Below are 14,066 nucleotides of genomic sequence, written 5' to 3'. Positions count from 1 at the left end.
CAAGGCACCGCGTTCCCCCACGCTCCCCCCCAGTGCCACATCCGGGCACCGGCAGTGAGGGCGGGCGGGGCCGCGCGATCGCTGTGGCCGCGCAGCCGAGCGAGGTCGAGCCCTGCGAGGACGTTGCTGAGGGCCGGCGGCCCGGGCGCTCGGTCATGGCGGTGAGCGGCGGTAGCTGCCGGGTTTTGCGGCGGGGGTGGCGGGGAATGGGTTGGGGGAGACAGAGCCCCGGAGGGCCGGGTCGGGAGCCGTGTGCGCGGAGACACAAAATGGCGCCCGCCGCGCCTTCGGCTGCGGCGCCATGATGGGCTCGGGGAGGGGCGGCCGCGCTGCGCCCACCGCTTCAATCCTCGTCTCCAGAAGTTTCTGTTTCCTTCCTCGGGGCTTGGAGAGAGGAGAAGACTCCCTGGGACTGAGCCCAGGTGGTTCCACGGCTTTGGGGAGAAGCGCTGTGGCCATACTGGAGTTTCTCATGGCGACTGAGGGGCGAAGCTTCCCTGTGAGGGGAGCGACTTGGTGTCTGTGCCACGTTAAATTTTTGTTTCTCTCCTTTTCTTCGCGCTTTTTCTTTGTATTTGGTCGCAGGCTTTTTTTGCACTCAATTAATTCGCTCACGTCTTGCTTTTTATGGTTAATATTGATGGGAAATGCCTCTGCTGTAGTTATCGCTGCCCTTCATGTTCAAGCAGGGTCTAAGTGTGGTTTTATTTTCTCTGAAAAAATTCTGTGATCTGGTAACTTGTAAAGGTATTTCACTCCTAATTGAACTGAAGGATTCAGTAAGAGTTATCATATCAGAGAGTTAACCTGATTTGGTTATTTTTTTCAAAAGTTGGTAAATAGTTTTGAGTGTAAAAAAAGCCCTCAGAAACAAAAAACTTCCTTAGCAAACAAATAGGGCCTGAAAGTGATAAAACTTTTCAGAGCTGACTTTGAGCATTTTGCAGTTTCTAATATGGTAGTTGAAAGTTCTCGTCTTGAAAGTTTGACCAGTGGTGAAACAGAACAGGGCAGCTGTAAACTTTTGGAGAATTTTAATTCTTTCAAAATGATTTTATTTTTGTTATATTAACTCTGATAAGAGTAAGGTATGTTTTTTGGTAAAAGGACTTTAGTTATATACTTCGGCTTTGCACTTAGATTAAAGGTACTACTGCTATATTTAGAGGTTTCTCTAAAGTGTAGGTGAGTGCCTCATTCAAGGTAACAGCGAGCCTGGTGCCAGTCTGAGAACTGAGAATAATCTCAGTGAATTCTGTCAGGTTTTTAATTGCTGTTCTTTTTTGTAGCGCTGAGATTTCCCTCAGGTGCAGAGCACAAGAGCATTAAGGAGCAGCAGTGTGTAAATAATGAGATTGGTAGCCTTGGAAAATGTGGCAGTGGGCTGTTTCATTTGGATAGTGTGTTTTAAATCCCAGCTACACTCATAGATGATATTCTTCTTCTCAAGTAACTTCAAAATGCAAGCAGTAGTAACTGAAATATAAATCCGAATATTTACCTGTAGCATGTAATGAAGAAAGTCTGCCACATTAGCACACATTATAATTGTATATTAATAACGATTTGTAATATGTGTTGTGGTTTAAGAAAAAGTAGCTGCTTTGTTATCAGAGCAATGGACGTGAATGAGGATTTGAGAGGTTTTCCCATGTTTTGTTCAGTTTGCAAACTGTTTGCAGCCAGTTGCAGCTGGTGGAAAACTGCAAGTTGAAGTCGTCTGCTACATTAAATTGTCTTCCTGAGTAGCAATTCTGTGTCGAATGATGCCCTTAGTGACATCTGCTGCATTCCCATGTTGAGCAGAAGGTTTGATATGACTGGCACAGAGATGAGAGCAAGAGCAGTGAACCTGTAAAATCATTAACGAGAGCACATTCACCCTCTCAGTGTGTGGTTTTCACTCTGTTCTTTCAGTGCATTGTACCACAGTTGTACTCATTTACCTCTCACACACTCAGTCCCAGAATATCTTGATTTCACAAAATCAGGTTTTGGATTTAATCCTTCTAGATGAAGGTTTAGAAGGAGTGGAGGGAACATCTTGGTTTTCATTATCTGAGGAAAATGTGATCTTGGAACACATGTAGTGACCTGTGTGTGCTCTCAAACAAATAAATATTTTTGCAGAGATACTGTTGAGGTGTTTCCTCATTCCAGACTGACCAGTCCAACTGAAACACCTCACTACATTTCCCTTCAGAGTTCATTCCATGCTTCAGAACACTGGGGATTTTGTGCTGTGCCTCAGTAATGCCCAAACTTGTCAGGTCACTCAGATCTGTTGGGACAGCATTGACCTTAAGTAATGCTGGTCATGGAAATGCTAAAAAGTGATTGACCTACAAACACCATTTAGAGAAAACTCAGAGTGTAGTGTTACTGATACTCTTAGAAATACCTGGAGAAATGAAAGTACAGTTTAATGAAATGAGAGCGTAAAATGTGAACTTTACATCAGTTCTCTTTATTAAAGTCTTGAAAATATCAATCTCCATGCAGTTACACAGTTCACTGCAAGTTTGTAAAGCTATTGCCTAAGCATGGGGTAAACACAGCATTGTTTTTAACAAAAAAAAAAAAAAATCTGCAGAGGAAGCATGAGGTAAAATGTTTTTTGTTTTTTTTTTCTTGGTTTCCAGTCCTAAGCTTCTGTTTCTTAAAAATTCTGTCCTCGTAGGGTAGTGATACAGAACGAGATGGAGTAGTCCCAGAAAAATCCTCTCCAGAAAGAGAGAAGAAAAAGGAACAATCAGATGCCTCCAGTTCTCCCAGAACATCAAAGCATCATTATTCAAGATCACGCTCACGGTCAAGGGAAAGAAGACGGAAGTCAGGTACGGTCTGGAGGAATCAAATTGCTTGTGGAGCTTAATTCTCTTAGAAGCAATTTTGGGAAAAATAGACTGACTTAGCCCTAGTAACTTAGAATTGGAGAGAAAATGGATGTACTAACTTTTGGGGTGTATTCTAAGTATTGAAACTGCTGTGGGAAAAGGTCTTACCACTGTTGAGGGGATCGGGGAGAGGGGACACAGTCAGACCACACCAAACAGGAAACTGTCCCATTTGGTTTCATTTTGATTAGATAAGCATAGACTGGGATACTTTTGCATAGTTACAGCAAGAATAAGGTTATGTAGCAGAAGAACATGATTGGAGTTTGATGTGGGTTAGCTTTTCACTGTTAGTTTTTGAACTTAAATAAATGCAAAGCACTGGGGCTAACAGCCAGAGTTTGTTTTCTGTAGTAGATACTCATATAATGCTGTTTGCTTTTTAAATCTTGACTTTAAGGGATGGAATAATTGAAAAGAGCTAGAAAGGTTATAGCTAGGTGATGTCCTCTTTGTCTTGGTAAATGACAGTAAATGTTTTCTTCTCCAGATACTGAAGGAAGAAAACACAGAAGCCGCAGCAGAAGCAAAGAGGTAATTAACACTTTGTAGCGTTTAGGTAATTGTACTTCTTAAAAAGTATCTTGTAGTAATGCACATATGTGTAACTTATGTAAATGATTTTATGGTAAGTACAAGAAATTGAAAACTTTAAGCTTAAAAATGGATATGGAGAGCCTTTCATAGTGAAGCATGATTGCAGCCATCATGTTGACAAGGTAATAGTTTTATAGAAAATGCTTTCAGAGACTAGTAACTTAATTTCTTTCTTTCTTTTTTTTTATTTTTTTAATTTTTGTGGAAGCAGCCAAAAGAGAGAGTTCGTGGAGAAGTAGGATGGTGTTCTTGATCACTTTTACAGAGCTTCCATTACCTAAAAGCCTTGGGTAGCTTTGGTCCTGGACAGTGTTCAGGACTTCGAATAATGCATTCCTGTCTACTTAGGTGTATTAAAAATAATTCCCCACCGGACTGAGCTCTGTTTATTGCATCCTTTAATTGTAAAGGCTGTCATAGCTTGGCAAACAAGCTGAGTCAGCTGGAAGTGTGACAGTAGCAGCAAAATTTCAGAGGGCTGTCTCTTAAAATAAATGAATATGTGTGTGTGAATATATAGAGGAGTGAGAAGAGACAGCATCAGTAATGCCTTAAAAATAACTGGCTCACACACCAGAGAAGAGCTGAAACAAGCAAAGCAGGAGCATCAAAATAGTCATAAAGAAGCTTAAGCCATGTGGGGCAAGAGGCTGGGACAGATAAGGCACTTTTAAACCTCAAACCTGGGTCAGGAACTTCTCCTTCTCCCATTCCAATGGAAGCTCTGTTAAAAAAAAAAAAAAAAAAAGAGGAAAGAAAAATCTAGGCGAGTTTTTGTGAAATTGAATAATTTATTGTTTAGCTCACATGATAACATTTCTATAATAAATCATACTCAGCGTGCTAATGCGCGAAGAGACTGAACTGAAGACGCTGCAGACTCAGATAGCAAAATTATAAGCCTACTTCATGATAAGGTAACTATTAGTCATTCAAACTCATATTTCCCTTAAAAATATCTTAAATCCGTTATGGGATATAATGGTGGTTTTATTACTAAGTGTGTGTCTGAAAGATGTGATTAAAAAAAATATTCTGACTCTCTTTAATTAATAAAAAAAAAGGTGTTTTAAATCCTGTCCAGTGCTTTGCCAGGCTGTTGGATCTTATCTTACACCATTTATTTAGCAGCTTTTAAGTTTTGCAGAGTGAACAGATGAGAAATTATCTCCCACAGTAGATGTGCTGTTGTCATTTGCAAGATTAAGCTCTGTCTGTATACTAAATGTTGAATAACAATAATTCCTAGTATGTATGTAAGAACAGCTTATAAATAGATACTTAAAATTAGTGTACAGCTAACCTCAGATGTAACAACTGATTATTAAAGGAGCTAAGAATAAAATACTGTGAAAGCAGGAAAATCATCTGATATTCTTGTTTACCTGAGGGACAATAATCAAATACATTCAGAAATGGATACCTATTAATGAAGAATTAGGCTTGAGCAAGTGGTTAAAAACCAATTACAGCATCTTCTCCAGATTCATTTGAGAGAGAGTTGTGATGGAAGAAAAGGTTTTATGAGTAGTTAACAGATTGAGATAAGCAAGACAACCAAACAACTTTTCAATAATTGGGGTTTATCTAAAATGAATTTATCATACTTAGTTTGTGACTTAAGCAGAACATTATATAAACAGAAGAATTAAGTGGGCTATGCTTTTGTGCTAGAAAGGTTCCAGAACACACTGGATATATTAAGAAAGGGTGTTGATGTCACGACTTAGTTTCTAAGGGAAGCACTGGCAAAAATCAGGCCTGACCTTACTAAATATTTTTGGCATTGCAGCTATTAAAAGGAATCTTTTTTTATTTTTGTTTTAAAGGCAGTGCAGGAAGGAATTGCGGTATAGTGGAGCAGCATATCTGTAATTTGAAACTGCTGTGGGAAGTCTGAGTGATGCATGTTGGTTTGAAATTCTAAAAGTGGGATGTCAGCCATGTAAATTGCCACTTCGCTTTGTAAAAACTGTTGGAAGTTACTGAAGAGAGTTTTGCTCTAGAAAATGATTACCTAATGATGACTAGATTTTTTTGGTCTGTAAGCAAAATAGTTTGGAACTACGTGTGGATTTTAGTAACTTCCTACATGGAAGACTCAGGCAGATATTAAATAGTCACTGCAACTGTGTTTACATATATGCATATTCATAAATTGTCAGGTTCTTTAAGATAGGTATTTAAGTGTTTGGAATGAAGACAGGAACTGAAAATGGCAGGTGTTTTGTTACAATGCTGTGAGTCTTACATGGAAGCACTGTAAAGATACCTGGATTGATACCTTAAAAATCCTTTCTAGACAGTGGGAGGAGGGAAAAGGGGGGAAAATGATAGTGTACTTTTACAACTTTGGGTAGTTGGTGGCATTAGGTAAAGCAGCCGTGGCTCATGATTGAGTCACACTCCTAAGGTTACTAATGTTGCATCACAACTTAGCATTTTTATCTTCTGATACCCATACTAACTCTCTTTGTTGCACTATTTTCCTGAAAGAACCAACTTCTTCTTAAAACAGGCAAGAAGACATGAATCCAAAGAGAAGTCCTCCAAGAAGCACAAATCTGAAGACCACAATGACAAAGAGCATTCTTCTGACAAGGGAAGAGATAGCCTAAATTCATCTGAAAATGGTGAGGAGAGGCATAAACGCAAAGAAAGAAAATCATCCAGAGGGAGGAGTCATTCCAGATCCAGGTCTCGGGAAAGGTAAGTTGTTGCATGTGATTATTGTGTGAGTGCATTTCCAAAAATCATGTTTGGAATTACTGTAGAATTCTGAAATACAGCTGAGTTCTATTCCTGACCTGGTGTAAAGCATCAGCTTATACTGCATGTTCCAGTTTTCACTGGGTAGTGCATTTGTAGGTAGTTCTTTTGCAGATTGGTTTGAAATAAAATTACAAAATAGCACAAAAACTTTATAGGGAAGTGTCTCACATTTATAATTGGTATAGAAAATACTAAACAGGGTATTAAGTGTATTTAATGTATTGTCAGCGACAGGAAAGCAAATACACCTTACAGTGACATGGCTCTTTAGCTCCTAAATCATGAGCTTCCTGGCTAATCCTTGCATGGCAGCCTACCCAGGCATGTTCTGAGGGTAGGAAAATGGCCTGGGACAGGCAGGCTGCTGCCAGCAGAACTTCTCCCTTTGTAGCTGAGGGATGTGCAGCAAACGGGGTAGTGAGGAGTAGGCTTTGGATAATGACAGGATGTGACTCACAAGCTGGGACTTGAGCACCTCTTCCCAAAGGTCTTGGAATACCATGGAGAGGAGCAGAGTTGTGTTGCCTTTGGGTTTAAGACTTCTGCATCAGATTAGTTTGGCTTTGTATTTGTTTTGAGATGTAGCTTTAATGAACAACTAGAACTAGCAGTATTGATGAGTGTGGTTGTTTACAGACACTGCAGCTCAGTTGTGGCTGCTGATGGGGTTTGGTTCCTTTCCCGCTTCATCCCTTAGCCTGTTCTAGGCACGAACATTTCCGTGTGTAGTTTGCAGTCTCTCCACCCTGCTTGATGCATTGTGCCCTGTGGTGACGAGCCCCTGTGTAAGTCCTTAAGTACAAACTGCATTTGAACACAAGAACACGTGTAAGAATTCGGGGCGTGTGTTTCAGACGTCATCGTAGTAGAAGTCGTGATAGGAAAAAATCCCGATCCCGCAGCAGAGAGAGAAAGCGACGGATCAGATCTCGCTCTAGATCAAGATCTAGACACAGACATAGAAGTAGAAGTAAAAGCAGAACCAGGAGCAGAAGCAGGTAAGTGGTACCTTCCACGGACGTGGTGATGTTTGCTTGGACATTGTGTGGTGGGCTGATATGAAGGGTTTGCCAGTTAATGTTTGTTCAGTGCAGTGAAATGAGGTTGGCTTTTTCTCAGCTGTACTGAGAGTGGGTTCAGGACTGGGTGATCAGCTTGGTCTTACAGAAACATTTGTCCTAGACAGCTGAAGCATCTCAAGCTCTGGGCTTTTCATAGTGTTACTTCTTGTTAGCAATAGTATTTAAGTGGGAAGAACTGAAGAATAAGATAGATGTGACCCTTTGCTGTGTTTGTACAGTAGTAGTGTGGTTGGCATACTGCTGTATTTATCCCTTCAGTTTGTGTACCTGTGATAAAAGGAAAGTTTAACTGTGAATCACTGGCTATCAGAGCAGATTCACAGATCAGAAGCTAATTCTGATCAGCTCCATGAAGTTAACTTAATTTTTCTGTGAAGTGGCAACTGGTGTGGCAATGAGGTAAATTTTGGTTCAGATGGGTTATTTCTGATATTAATGTACTCTTCAGTGTTAGTGATTACCAGCTCCTCTTTGTCAAGTTCAGAATATTTATCATACTAATTTTTCTCCCCAAGTTCTTTGATTTCTTCCTTAAATTCTAGAAGTACTTGATCTAGACACGTTCTGGTTTGGTCTGGGTCTGTTTGACAGAGCTGAGATTCCATACCTCACCTGGGATATGCTGGAGTTGCCACTTTCATCACTGTATAGAAGTTAATGTTTTTCAATACTGATAATACGTTCAGTATTTTGGTGTGGAGTCTCTGTATCACCTTTGCATTCTTAATGCCCTGTAAGATCTTCCCTGTAGTGAAGCTGAAATACAACCTAATCACTGCTACAGATGTTTTATTGAAAGTAGTTCGAATGAAAATCAGTGTCCCTCCAGAGCTGCAAGAAAGTGTTGACTGTTCCAGTTCTCTTAATAGTGCTTTCACCAGAATATTTTAAATTGTTCTATGACTGGTTATGACTACTCAGCATTGCAGTGGAACACTGGAGTCTTAACAATCACACTCGTGTAATGCTGCAACATCCCTTGTGAAACTGTTCAGAAGACTTACCTTTCTGAAGAAGTAGTTGAATTACATGGTTTGTGTCATATTTTTGACAGGCACTTTCTACCAAACATTGAGCTGGGGTGAGTAGAGCTGGGTCTGCAGTTGGAAAACGTGACTTGCATTTAATGGTATCTAAGCTACATTCAGCATGTTGTGCAAGGCTTCAGCTCCCCATTTTTTCCAGTTACTGTAGATAATGTGCTCTGTTTAAAATGACTTTGGACATGGTGTGCAAAGGCTCCATGAAAGCTTCGTGCCCCAGAATCGATTTTGACTTCTGCAGTAGAATTCAAATTACCTGAAACATCAAATGTGGGAAGAAAAAGTAAGGGATAGTCATAGCATAGGAATTTCTCCAACTGGAAACAGGCCTTGTGGGATGCTGGTGGACATGCTGCAAGAATCCTTTTCTTTTAAGTGCTGTTTTGTGTCTCAACTAATCCTAGAGAATGGAAGTAAGCAAGGCATAAGTTTTTTATCTGGAGCTAGTACACTTCAAGTTCAGGTCTCAGACAAAGCCTGGAAAAGAATGTGACTTTTTGGGCAATCCTCAAGGCAAACTCTGCACAAGCCAGATAAATGTGATGTAGAAATCTACCCTGTTAAAACTCACCTGTGAATGGAATTCCCTCATTCCTGACATGCAGTTTTTGTTGTGTAACAGTGAGCAGGCTGTGACAGAAGCATTTGTAAAGAGCAGGGCTTGACCTTCTCTGGATGGTTCTTTGCATAATCTCAAACTCAGATTTTCAGATGATCTGTCCTCTTGGGCATTTAAACCAATCTCTTGGTTTCTGAGTGCATAGAATCTCCTGGCAGTTCTTTAGTGGTGTGGCTTTGATTAAATGCTACGTGGAAAACGTGACACCAGCTGCTTGTTTCAAACGGAAATACTTCAATACAAAAGCTCAAATATTTATTTCCTTGATGTTTACCAGTGCATTAAAGCATCACAGACCAAAGACAAGACCAAACAACAATAGTCAGCACGGGGAAAAATGAAGGTATCTTTGAAACATGCATTACATCTTATCTCAGGAATGCAGATCTGTCACTTCCCAGTGCCTGAATCTGCATCTTGTCAACTTCTCTGAAAAGATAAGTCTTGCCTCCTTTGTATTCTACCAGATTTGTCATGTAAACAAGGATATTTTTGTAACTTCAGTCTGCATTTCATGATGGTTGTAGATGCTGCCCAGGTTGCAAACAGAAGTGAGAGAGTATCTGAATGCCATGGAAAGTGGCTGTTGTCAAGTTAGCCATTATCCCCAGTTAGCTGTCACACCAAATGGCTGATAATAACATTTAAGTTAAAAAATTCAGAAACAGCTTTTTGTATCTCAGCTTAGTGGTTATGGCAAATCTGGGGAAAGTGTGGGCAATATCTCCTGTAAATTAAGCTTTCTTGAGCATTTCCAGTGCCTGTGACTTCTTTGTTTGAAACACCAGTGTTAAAGGGATAAACCCTTCTCTCTTGTACTGTAGATAATGATGATCCTGGCACAGAGAACTGCTGCTCATAGCACTTTTTGTTTGTGTTTTGAGTAGCTGTTGTTTAGATGGGGATTAGGTACAGATGTTCCTAAGAATGACTTCTGCTTGTAAGGAGGTGGGGAGAGGGTCAGTGAAGAAGAGTTGAACAGCATGTTTTGCTATTTTACTTAAAAGTACATTTTAAGTGGGTTCTTTTCAGATAGTCAGCCTCCAAGTAATTCAAGCTTCAGAGTTCTTTTCCCAAGAGAAACCCAAGACAAATCACTTGTTCAGCGTAGCAGACTCACTCAAAGCACATTTATGGAAGAGTACACAGAGGGGAGAGTAATAGTAATTTCCTGAAGTACTATTCCACTTCTTAAATTGGGCCTCTTCAAAATACTCCTTATTAACATAATTGCAGTGCTTTGAGGTCTCTTATGGCTTTAAGTCGTTCTTCTAGCTTGATTAATTCAAGTTCTTTTGCAATTTTTACCAGAAATTGGATGTTTTTCTTAGGATTTAGAATCTCTGGAGCAGATCTATTTGTTCTGAACACAGAGTATGAGAGGGTAAATGAATAGCCAGAATTTGCACAGCTGGAAATCTTCAGTTTTAGCTCTGTATTCTTAAAAGGCGACTGTTGTAGTATAAATTCTCTGAAAGCTTTTCTTGAGAGCTCTGAATGAATCATAAAGCAGATTTTCAATGCTGTGATCGAATACTTCATGAAATATTAAGCTACATGTGTACCTTCATTGTTTTAGCAACTGTTAAATTTGGTTACAGAGAGAGAAAGAAAAGAATTGAAAAGCCCCGAAGGTTCAGCAGGAGCCACAGCCGGAGTCCGAGCCCACCGCCTTTCCGGGGACGAAACACAGCTATGGATGCACAGGAAGCCTTAGCCAGAAGGTCATAAACTGTGCTGATTCTAACCATATGTGACGTGAATAAGCTCCTGATATTGATTTTGCATGTCTGAGTATTTTTATTTTTGTGTACCTCTAGGCTGGAAAGAGCAAAGAAATTGCAAGAACAGAGAGAGAAGGAAATGGTTGAAAAACAGAAGCAACAGGAAATGGCTGCAGGTAATGCATGTGTATTAGATTAATTTCTGAGAAGTAGTGTGAGTGGAAGATATATAAGCTTATGTGACAGGAGTGTTGCAGTCTTATCCAACAGTTGGGCAGGTAGTCTTTATGTAATTGTTAGTAAAAAACACAACAAGAACTAGGAAATGTTAAAGAAACCAAAACTAAAAATAAGAAACAAAACCCCAACACAAATGATTGAGATTTCTTACTGCTTGCTAGAGTACAAGAAAAATGTTGTATGTTGGGCTGTTAGATGATTTCCTGATGGTCATTGGGCTGCCATTGCTCAGAGGTGTTTAGTACCACAAGGTGCATTAGTTTCATTTGTTTCTGATTTACTAAAGTTACTGGAGGCATGCTCCTTAGTTAAGAAGTCACATTAATTTTGTCATCTATTTGTTATCTGTGCACTCCCAACTTCTATTGAAGGGAAGTGTTTGGGGGGGTTGGCTTTTTTGTTAGGTTCTGGGGCAGGTTGGTGGTTGGGTTTTGTGTGTTTTTTGGGATTGTTTCCCCAAGTCCCAAGTTCTTTCTGGCAAGTTCCTTTTGTTCCTCAGCGGCTGCAGCCACGGGAGGCTCCGTCATCAATGTCGCAGCTCTGCTGGCATCAGGGACACAGGTGACCCCTCAGATTGCCATGGCAGCTCAGATGGCAGCACTCCAGGCTAAGGCACTGGCAGAGACTGGCATAGCTGTGCCCAGCTATTACAACCCAGCAGCAGTGAACCCCATGAAATTTGCTGAGCAAGAGAAAAAGAGGAAGATGCTTTGGCAAGGCAAAAAGGAAGGGGTAATGTTAGAGTTTCTTACCTTTGTGAACTTACTTGGGAGTATCTTGCACTCAGGTTAAGGATGCTGATGAACATTATTTGCAGCTTTCATATCTCATAGCAAGTTTTAATACCAGCCTGAACGTAAGACTTCAGTAAAAGTGGGAGTTATGCTTTGATGATCCTTGTGGGTCCCTTCCAACTCAGAATAGTCTGTGATTTAAGAGTGAAAGGACTAGGATAATTAGTCCTTCCGTGATAAATAGTTGTGACAAAAGATTCAAGGAAACCCCAAATGTCAAAGCTTCAGAGGTAGAGTTGGATGTTAATGTTATTTTTGTGAGTTTACCTTGCAACTAAACATCAAATCCAAATGGTCTCCCGTAACTGGGAAGGGATAGCTAAGGTATGGAATGTATAACCTCTCCTTTCTGGGACTGCAGAGATTTCTCATGTGGTGGTTGTGTCCTCTCCAGTTGCAAATTTCAAAGACCAGTCTTTCTGCTGGTAGCTTCTCAGGAGCAGACTAACTTAATATTAACCCTAACAAAAGTTGTGAATACAAACAAGCCTTGAGGCTTTTGTGCTCTGTCAAATGCCTTTGCAATTACTGGAGTAAGAAAGGCTCCTCTGGCAGTTGCTTTTCAGAAGATTGCTGGATTTCAGTAGAGCTTTTGCCTGCTGATACTGTAGGAAAAGTGGCCACTTTAATATTTTTATTTTTGTCTTTTGTTACTCTGGTATAGAAGTGTTTGTTGTTAGGCTGGTTTCCATCTTAAGGCAGTTACACAACAAGCTCTCTTACCTTTACAGACTGTTCCACAAGATGTGAAAAACAAGCCAGTTCCCATGGCAATGGTGGGAGACAAAAGGGAGGCCAGGAGAGCCCTGAATGCTCTCTGGGCAGTTCCTCCTGAATTTTGCTGTATATTGATTAACTGCAAAAAACAAATTCAATTTTTCCATAATTTACTTCAAGCCTGAATTCCAACCTTTGGAAGTTTCAAAGGAAGGAATGTACCTGTTTTTTTCAACACCATGGTTAGGTAGACTTCCCTCACAAAGAGCTCCTGTGAGGATGCTACAGGAGCAATTTCAGACTTGGAAACCTTTCACTTCCAGCTCTGGTACAGAAGTGGTTTGTCTTTAGCACTACTCCTTTGCTTGCTGTTCTGTTGTGCTCTTAATGGAATCTTACATTAAAAGGTGACAGGTTTTTTTGGTTTTTTTTTTAATCTGAACAGGATAAATCACAGTCTGCAGAAATATGGGAAAAACTAAATTTTGGAAACAAGGACCAAAATGTCAAATTCAGAAAACTGATGGGCATTAAGGTAAAGAATTCTGAATATGTAATTAAGTTTATTAATTGCTTGATAATGATTTCACTTTTTTTTTTTAGTGTAAAGATTTTAAGTCAACCTAATGTAGTTAAAGAGTTTTTAAGTATTTATTAAGTTCAGAATGAGCATCTAAATTTGAATTTAATTCAGAAAGCAACTGGGTGAAGGCCTGTGTGTTTCTTGACAGAGAAAATCTGCACTAGAATGTTGCAGCAATAAACCCCAAATGCTTGAATTCTTACTCTTGTAATAATTTGTGAACCTCATTTGCCCAGAGCTGATGTTTGTGTTGTGTTTCCAGAGCGAAGATGAAGCTGGCTGCAGCTCTGTGGATGAGGAGAGTTACAAAACACTGAAGCAGCAGGAGGAGGTGTTCAGAAATCTGGATGCACAGTATGAAATGGCAAGATCACAGACTCACACGCAAAGAGGAATGGGATTGGGGTTCACATCTTCCATGCGAGGAATGGATGCAGTTTGAAAAATGGAAAAACAAAACAAAAAAAAAGGCTCTTTTGAAGTTTGGGACTGTGGAAGGTTCTTGTTCACATGTTGGGTCCTTGTTCACCAAAAAGCTGGCATTCTAGCTTGCATGGGTGTTGCATTGACTTTAATTTATTGAAAAATACAATTTTTTTTGTAAATATCAGATTAGTGATACTGGTGTTAGTGTTGTAATCAGGTTATACCCACTTCCATTAAACTTGACAGAACTAGAGGAGGACAGTATTTTTTAGTTAAAAGTTCTACTTTTCAAACCAAGCAGCAGATGGGATGAGCTCATACATGGATATTTCGTGTCCACTGTCTTGTGTACTTTTGTACTTTAACCTTGTACAGTTATTTTCAATTCTTGAAACATGAAAGAAACATTGTGTAGATGTTATTTAGCGGTCTGGGCCAATAGGCACATAATCCAGTGCAAAAAAAAACTGGTTAATAATAAAGACTTTTTTTTTTTTCTCTAAGGTCATATAGTAATTTTTCTTCTGGGCCAAACTCCCATACGCCAGTTAAGAGAAGGGAATACTTAAGGG

General features: G+C 39.9%; 1 protein-coding gene across 2 annotated transcripts; it reads left to right on the top strand.

Annotated features, from left to right (window-relative positions):
• The first annotated feature begins 48 nt into the window (after window positions 1-48).
• On the top strand, window positions 49-13,997 carry RSRC2 (arginine and serine rich coiled-coil 2). Of its 2 annotated transcripts, none has more exons than XM_062504118.1 (10): window positions 49-161; window positions 2,681-2,837; window positions 3,388-3,431; window positions 5,991-6,203; window positions 7,121-7,264; window positions 10,612-10,734; window positions 10,831-10,910; window positions 11,474-11,706; window positions 12,931-13,020; window positions 13,331-13,997. In XM_062504118.1, exons 2-10 carry the CDS (start codon window positions 2,757-2,759, stop codon window positions 13,508-13,510), a joined length of 1,188 nt encoding a protein of 395 aa, XP_062360102.1. In that variant the 5' UTR covers window positions 49-161; window positions 2,681-2,756; the 3' UTR covers window positions 13,511-13,997. The 2 variants fall into 2 exon arrangements, with proteins under 2 accessions (XP_062360102.1, XP_062360101.1); XM_062504117.1 differs by having other exon boundaries at window positions 55-161; window positions 6,013-6,203.
• The last annotated feature ends 69 nt before the right edge of the window (window positions 13,998-14,066 follow it).

The sequence above is a fragment of the Cinclus cinclus genome, chromosome 17, assembly GCF_963662255.1.
Source record: "Cinclus cinclus chromosome 17, bCinCin1.1, whole genome shotgun sequence".
NCBI lineage: Eukaryota > Metazoa > Chordata > Aves > Passeriformes > Cinclidae > Cinclus > Cinclus cinclus.
This window is presented reverse-complemented; position numbering and strand designations above follow the sequence as displayed.

Bases quoted from the DNA above. Each gene is read 5' to 3' on its own strand.
- RSRC2 (XM_062504117.1), top strand. The intron at 6,204-7,120 runs GTAAGTTGTTGC...CGTGTGTTTCAG, and splicing joins AGATCCAGGTCTCGGGAAAG to ACGTCATCGTAGTAGAAGTC. The intron at 7,265-10,611 runs GTAAGTGGTACC...ATTTGGTTACAG, and splicing joins AGAACCAGGAGCAGAAGCAG to AGAGAGAAAGAAAAGAATTG.